Below are 8,355 nucleotides of genomic sequence, written 5' to 3' on the forward strand. Positions count from 1 at the left end.
AAATGGATTCAGAGAGTTTTGAATCAATTCAGACCTTTTTATTGGTCTCCTTATTCTATTCAGCTTTGGAGATTTGGCGCTGAATCTGGCTGAATGGGGGTCCCCCCTACCACTTACGGGCATGGAGTACGGGTCCAACTCCCTGCAGCAGCCAGTGGACTGCCCAAATCTCCAAAGCCCTCTGAATCTATTCCAAATGGATTCAGAGAGTTTTGAATCAATTCAGACCTTTTTATTGGTCTCCTTATTCTATTCAGCTTTGGAGATTTGGCGCTGAATCTGGCTGAATCTCCTCCAAATCGAATTAGCACCCAAAGCTTTGCACAGCCCCACAAGGGAGTAGTTTTAATGACATTACTGCACTGGGTGAAAATGTACCTTTCAACACTGATATACCTTCAACATGGATATGTTGTTAAAGAAAATCCCACTCAAAATGTTATGGCCTGCGATGTTCAAATGCTTGATGCTATGCCGCACTAATCTGTTATGGTTTATTTTAAATTTTGAATATTTGTTAATATTTCAACAGACTAAATGCTTTCTTTTCCATTTTAGTGAAGGAATTTGTTCAGGACAGAGTAGGAGCTTGTTTTGTCCTTGACTTCCTTGTGTTTTCAAGACAGGTCATAAGTAAACAGACCAAAGCATCTATTATAAAGGGTGTGTGCAGAAGTGGGGGCAGCGAGGTAGACAGCTGCCAGCACCAATAACCAGTTGCTCTAGGCTTAGCTCCTGTTAAGCAGCTCAGCGTGTTGACGCAGGGCATAGGGAAGTACTCAGCAGACTTCTCCCCCTCCCTAGCTGCACAAATAATAATCTCATGATGCTGTAGTTGTGACAAACTCCATTTTGATCAGAGGTTGATGAGGAACCATAAACATGGGTCAGACCTAACCCGTAAATTATTTTCTGTTTGTTCTTTTTGAAGCTACACAATACGTTTTACCTTCTACAAATTTTTCTTCTTTTTTTGGTGGGGGGTGACTTGGCAACCAGTTTGGTGTTAAATATTTTACAGTAAAATATATATTATATTGTGAAGACTCAATAACGTTGAAGTCATGCAGAGTGTGAGAGTTGGTCCGTGCTGTGTTTTTTCAGTAAACCTCTGAAACACAGAATACAGTAGTTATGATGGATCCAGTAGGTAAGTACCTGACATTTCATGTTTCTTTAGATGATATCCCCTTTAAATGTTCTTTTCTAATTAATAATATTTTCATTTACAAACTTTAATCTGCAGCAAGGAGCATGATTTAGATCTTTCTCGTTCCCACTCTTGTATTGCTGTTTCCTAATCAAATGTATGGAGTTCTAATATAATGGAGATGTTTTGGGGCAGCTGTATGCTGATTTTTATTTTTTTTCTTTGACTTGATTTTTCTAAAGTAAATTACTAAATCACATTTTTTTGTGCCATCGGCAATATCAGAAAATGAGTAGTGAAGTCTTACCTTGCTTTTTCATTCCTGAAATTAAATAATGTATTTAGCAATAGCATGTAAAATTATTTAGATAACTTTAATGCCTCTATTTTTTCTTCCCCTTTTGTTATATTGGCTCAGCCTTCTTGTTTTGGTTTTAATTGTCTCTACTATTAATATAAAATGTAGTCATCTTGTTCACAAAAACTCATCATTCACTCTGAGGATATTAGAACTAAACTGAAACAAATTTGCAAAGACTGATAGATGTAAAGATAGCAGTGAAGAACATGAAGTGACCTGTTAGCTTATACAAAGGATTTCATTGCAGATTGGGCCTGCGAGTTTTTATATATGTGGTTTATCTGGGATTAGGATGTTGAACTGATGTGCACGGAGGCTCTTTTCAGCATGCTCCCTTCTCTTCCATTGCAATAATGCTGATGGAGGATTGTTCTGCAGTTGAAAGGATCTTTGTGAAAGATTATTCCTGACTGGAGTTTCTTCTCAGTGTTCTCTTTTTTAAAATATATTAAGACCAGTTTGTCTGGTAGCGTTAAAGCAATAATTGACGCTTTGCTTTGTTTCCTATCCATTAAGCTACTCCCTTAACTAAATACACCCAAAACCCCTCTGAAACTAGTATGACACATGTGGCTGTCACACTGTTCACTTTACTACTGTGTGTGACACTCCCTTCCCCTCTGGCTTAGATAGGTTAGTGTGTTCTGGGAATGAATCGACATCAAGAAAAATGTATAAGCATGAGAGAATTTGTGGTGGTGAGAGGTGGTAATGAGACTGAAATTCTGGAGGACCTTGTTCTGTTCACTAACAGCAAGAGCAGGGGTGGGCATTTGTTTTGGGCAGAGGTCCGCTTACTGAGTTTTGGCAAGCCATTACAGGCTGCATGACAGGGCAGATAAATATTAATTTTCTAAATTTTCTAAATTTTTAAGGGCCTTGTGGGCTGGATAGAGTGGCCTGGTGGGCCGCATTTTGCCCACCCCTGAGCAGGAGGGTTTGATGTGCAAAAAGAGCAACCTATCGTTTACTCTAAGAAGTAATGGAAACCTGGAGGCCAGTATGATTTCTACAGGTTGTGGGTGACGATCATTATTCTTTATTGGGAAGTAAACCGTGAAGCCAAGGGTGTGCAAAATGTTGCGAGTCTCTGTTTTTGCATGCTATGAGGAAACCTGAGTAAATTTGTCAGGTATTTGTATTTTCTCTGGGCCAATTGCGAAGTATCTGTATATGAACTCTGAATCCTGGCTTGCGTGAAAAGAGAGAGGTATGCTTGAGGATGTGATTTATATTAAATAGAGGATATAGTCCCTTTATTATGTGCATCATGACCGTTGAAAACTAAGGACAGGTTGAAGCTGTGTTCAAGATAAGCAGGCAGAATTTTATTAGAATGAGAAAAGTCATAGGAGACAAACACATGACTGAAAAAATCATGTATGCTCTCTGTACTTGATATCCCCATCTTTCAAATGGGGATAAGACTATTTCCTTTCTTTATTCCTTGTCTTTCTTGCCTGTGTGTACTCAGTTACTATGCAAAAGCACAGATTGTGGATCAGAACCTGTCACTGTCCAGGGTACTTTCAGATGCTGGATGAAGGACTTATTTTGGTTAATAGGTAGGGTGTGGTGGTGGTGATGTCCAAAATAAGGTTTCGTTTCAGGATAAACGAAACACCACAAAAATAAGATCTGAAGGGAATGAATTAAAATAGCTATATTTTTTTAATAAGTAAAAAATTAAAAATTTGTGTTGCCAGGCAACGAAACACACCTTGCTTGCAAAAGGAAACATTTCCTTGTGTCTGAAATGAACTCCCTGCTGCCTGTTTGTTGATGGTGATTTTAAAAATATGAACTGCAATCAATTTTTGTTTTTTGTAAATGATACTGGTCTTTGCAGGGGTGGGGGTGGCATCAAAGTTAAGTGAGTAGGAGTTGCACTTTTGCAGGTCTGCTATTTTAAGCTGTATTATTTTGGAAATTGTGTGTATTATTTCATTAAAGTGACCTTGAAGTGGATCTTTTTATCCTTTTTTGTAGAGGTGATGAAACTGTGCAGCAAACTGCTTCTATGCATGCTTATATCCATGTTAGGGAGATAGATTTTCAGTATTTTAATGACAACAGAAGGCACCAATAAATAGAAAAGATTAAGGCTGAGGTTGCCAATCCTCAACTTTCAAGGTTAGGGTAATTCTTTCAGCCAAAGGTAGCAGAAACAGCATTAGAAACCTCACACAACTATTTTTAACATCAAGAGCTTAAAAAAGTCAGAAGCCATATAAGCTGCTTGAACCAGATGGTCATCATGTAGGTGCATCGCTGACTCATGGAGATTTAAATTTCACAATGGGTTTTGTTTGTAAGGTAATAACAGCTGAGGAAAGGGGTTTGGTCAATATTATTCTCTTTTGCGATACAATAGGTTGTAACGCTTTCTTGGGTTTCTATTGATTTCCCCATGAATGTTCCATTTACCTGCGCAGTCAGTGCCCTACCTTTACTTAATGCGTCCCCAGACCTTTTTAGTGTATAATAGTAATTCTCAGCTGGGTGCTTTGAGATCCTTTCAAAGGTGCCTGGAGATTTCAAACAGGAATCCGCAGTTTTAGAAACATTCTGACCTGTTGTGGGCTTTTTGAGTGCTTTGCAACAGAAAAATTGATCTGTTATTTTTCCATAGTTAAAAAAATAAAGTGAAAATTAAGAGCTGGAATTTCTGAGGTGTGCCTTGAGTCTAACAGAGTGCTTTGAGCCTAAAAAGATCTGAGCGCTACTGACGTATAAAATAGAGAAAGAGATGCATGGAGTCGTCTTTCTTAAGCCCCTGATCTTGCAAACTCTTAAACGCCTCACTGAAGACAGAATTTGCACTGTCATCTTGGGTCTATTTTTTTTTTTTCAGTGGTATTCTGTACAGAAAAGTAAATTAAATGAGCTCTTTTTGGGGTGAAGGGGGCAGTGGTTTTGGAATGTTTTTGGAATATATATAAAAAAACAAAACAAAAAACAAACTAAGGGCAGTTAGCCTTGTGGTTACATACTAATAATGCATGCTGTCTCTAGAGAAGGCAACAAAGCATGGGTGTTCTCTACCAAACACCTGGAAAAAACTTAATATTTTTCATGAATAGGAGGGAGAATAGTTAATTAAGTGGGATTGTCTCCTGCATTTGTGAGGGGTTTTGAGCTGAAATGCTTTTTAAGAAAGTTGTGTGTGTGTGGGGGCGGGGATTCTGAATGGCGGATTGAGGGGAAGCCATTAAACCTGAAATGTGTGTCAGACCTTTGATCTCTCAGTAGCAGAATCACATCCCAGGTGAATTCCAGTGAAGTTAACCATAGATGAATGCAGCCGAGCATGATTGAATTCAAGAATAAACCTCCCCTTCTGACCCTGTACCTCTGCTGCTGAAGTTTAATAAAATGTAGCAAATGTAAAAGTCCTTACAATTTCCTGACCATGTGCACTTGTGTTTACAAAATACGTAGTTTTGAAGACAAATGTTATTTAGAGAAACAACAGTCCGGTTACTGGATACTGCCCAAGTATTTAGAAAATATGTGTATCCAGCCTGCTTTTTCTCTACTTGTTCTCTGTATGAATGCTGAAGCACTTGTATGCAGCTTCTAATCTTCACTGTTTGCTGCTGCTGCTCTACTAGCTCCAGCTGATGGAGCTATTATTACCTGAGTGCTGAGAGATGGAAGAATCTCTTGGTATTTGTCGTCCACTTTTTCCCTGCTGATAGACGCAAGGAAAAAGTCTCTTGGACATACGAGTTGTTACAGTGACAGAGATGCATTCCCACCTCTCCTGTGCTTATTTTTTTGTTGCTGCAACCTAATTAAGCATATCTCGACTAGTGGAACAAAAAGTAATCAATAAATGGAAAACTAAGTTTCAAGAAAACTTAATTTTTTTTGTATAGAGTCACAGAAGTCTTTGCAGGACTGGTAGGTTTCATCATCCTGGGCTTCTGGTGTTCTTATTGCAAAGTCTACTGAAAGTTTGCTTTCTGCTGTCTGCAAATATATACGTCTAGGGGACAGGTAGAGGGATGTGGCTAGATTAGTACACCTGGTACTAGCTTTTTAATAAGCATCTTTCATTTTGTTCATCACCTTCATGGACAGTCGCTTTGTACATGAAATTATTATTTGGTATTCTGGAAGTGTCCCTGCTTCATGGTAAGATTCAGTTATGGGCACGTTTTATGGGGGTAGATGGAGAATTTATTCATTTTTAAGACCATGTTACTTTACAAACTGTATTATCATTGACCTTAGTGACAGGTTGCTTTTTATGGCTCTCTAAGCACATCAGTACCTGTTGGATTTAATCTTCAAAATGACAGGAGGTGTGGAATCTGTTTATTTTTTAGTCTTCTTTGCCCACTTCATTCAGAGGAGAGACTCCATTCTTGGCAGCATAACCATGTTCAGAGCATTTGAGATCTGTGCCCACATTACATTTCCTGAGGTTCAGCTCTAAATGGTCACGGTCCCAAACCACTGGGCAAGCAAACTGTACGTAAAAGGAGCAATGCTAGGTTTAAACGAGTAAGCTCTTGAAAGTGTGAACCAAATGTGGATTCATGCTGCTGGAACTGCAGAAAGAATAGCTTAATTCAGTCTGTAAAATTATTTTTGTAATGGCACGCAAATCCTAGTAGTGTCACAGCAATGGGTTATTTATCAATGTTTTATTAACGAAGAATGAAGGGGTATACATGTGTATGTATGTTGTTCAAAAATGAATAAAAACACCCCATGTAACCTTAAATTTTCCTTTTTCAAAGGCATCACTGAAGTAGCCAGCACTCTGAGTAGAAGGGGATGCTTAATTGAATAGGAAACACTGGGGAGAAGAACTTTTTTAAATTCCACCTCTTCCTAGGTCTTGGTCTGGTCTCCCCACAACTCTGCTTCTGCCTGTTATGAGACTGAGATTCACTCCCTGACATTCCCTCCTTGGCATGAACAGCTGCCTAACTCTTTTAAAACTTGCCTGCTAAAGGAGAAAGCCACATTTTATATAATAACTAAGCGTACCTGTCCCCAAACTCTTTTTTTCCTGGTTGCAATATCACTCTTGTTGAGAACTAAAATGGGACAGCTTATTCTTGAATGAGACACAGCTAAGTTGCTATGGCTTAGCTTTCTCTTACCACAGGGTGACTGTCACTGTCCAGAAAAGAATACAAGATTCATAAGGCAGACAGAGATTAAAGAAGATGGAGCTTGACTCTGTAGCCCAATGATGAGGGCATTCACCTGGGAAAGCCATAGGTCTGGGCTCCAGTCCCTTTTCCCAACACTGCTAGGAGCATGTTATGCTCTGATTCTTTAATGCAAAGCTCCCTTGGCTCGCACTTCAAGTGCACGTCTTTTTTTTTTTGGATCTGGCCTCTAGTCATTAGGAAGGCAAGGTACCCAGCCTTCTACCCACTTCAGACTAACATGGCTAACTACCTCTTTTGAGTTATTAATTCATACGGAGCCATAATCTAATTTTATTTATCCTCAAATAGTACAGGCCCCTCTTCCCATTAGGAGAACCTTGACGTTTTTAAGATTGCCTAAATCAGTGGGTCCCAACCTTTTCCTGGTGCAGCCTACATGAGTGGCTCGGGGTGGGTCTGCAGAGCAGATTGTGTGTGAGGATCAGGTCCCATGCTGCCTCCCGTGGCTCCATAGTGCTTTGCTCAGTCCCACATCGTCTTTCAGGGCTCTGTGCTGCGTCTCTTATGCCTGCGCCCCTCCCAAGGCTCTGTGCACCTCTCTTAGCCTTGCGCCACTTCCTGGGGCCCCAAGCTGCAGGATTGGAGCCCACACTGTCTCCAGCTGGGCTCTGTGTGCCCAGATTGGGCCCTGGATGGACTGATCTGGGCAACTTCAGTTGCTGTGACCATTCCCCCATTGCCATATTTTCTGATTCATAGAGACCCCTACAGAGTGGATGACATGGCTTCACGGACGGGGATTGAGCACCCCTGGCCTAAATAAATGAGGATTTTTTTAAAATGTGCAGTGTTGGCTTAACTCTGTTCCCATTGAAATTGGTAGGTACTTTTGATTACTTTTGATTTCAGACAGACCAGAGTTTCAGATATACTTTTTTGACTTGGCTTCATCCATGATATAACTTTTTTTTAAATAGCCCTAAAGCTCAAATTCACTCTTAAAATCTTCCTGCTGAAAAAATAGGAATCTCACAGTCATATGCAGTACCATAGGAAACTACTTCGTAGGCAGATCAGCTTTATGAACAGGGTGTCTGCTGCAATGTATAGTACCACTAGCTTTACATCCTGTAGCTGGCTCCCAATAGTCATGTAGGTAGCAAATGAAAAGATACTCCCCAACAAGCTAAGCCATAAAAGTGGATGGTTACAAGTGCTTTTAACAAGCATGGAGATAAAACAGGTGACGCATTTGCTCACTGTTCTGTAAGACAGAGGCATCCTTAAAACTCTGTACTAAAATAAGTTCAATTTGAATACACCATTAAGTTTAGCTGTGACAGGGTAGATAGGAGCTTTTTTCATTTGCTTTTTCTTTTTCTTCTTTTCTTTTTTCCCCCTTCCTACAGTTTCTGATGCTGAGTTGATGGTTTAGCCACTGTTTCTCACCCAGGCTTTTTTGTCCATGTGAGCCTGGCTGCATGTTTTGAAAAGAACTTTCTTGGTTTGTGCTTGGTTCAGTGAACAAGATAGCTGTTTAAAAACAGTGGGGTGTAGCATTCTGTGTATTGTCACCCTTTGCTTTTACCCCAACTGACCTTCAAGCTGTGTAGAGGACAATACTTAGGGTGATTAATCAGCCTTCATTTGTTGCTTGGGGTAATTTGCCTGAGTTAGGCAGAAGGGAGAGAGAAAAAGAAAGGAGAAAA

General features: G+C 39.8%; 1 protein-coding gene across 9 annotated transcripts in view; it reads left to right on the forward strand.

The window, feature by feature from the left end:
• Positions 1–8,355, forward strand: part of MAP7 (microtubule associated protein 7) — a 182,323-nt gene that overhangs the window by 51,954 nt on the left and 122,014 nt on the right. The window contains exon 1 of one of the 9 annotated variants that reach the window (XM_019550197.1): positions 841–1,150. The exons of the other annotated variants lie outside the window; for them this stretch is intronic. Within the exon in view, the coding sequence (XP_019405742.1) occupies positions 1,135–1,150 (16 nt within the window). The 5' untranslated portion in view covers positions 841–1,134. Of the gene's footprint in view, positions 1–840; positions 1,151–8,355 lie in introns of those variants that run through there. 9 annotated transcript variants of the gene reach the window in all.

This window comes from Crocodylus porosus, unplaced genomic scaffold (assembly GCF_001723895.1).
Source record: "Crocodylus porosus isolate Cpor-Errol unplaced genomic scaffold, CroPor_comp1, whole genome shotgun sequence".
Lineage (NCBI taxonomy): Eukaryota > Metazoa > Chordata > Crocodylia > Crocodylidae > Crocodylus > Crocodylus porosus.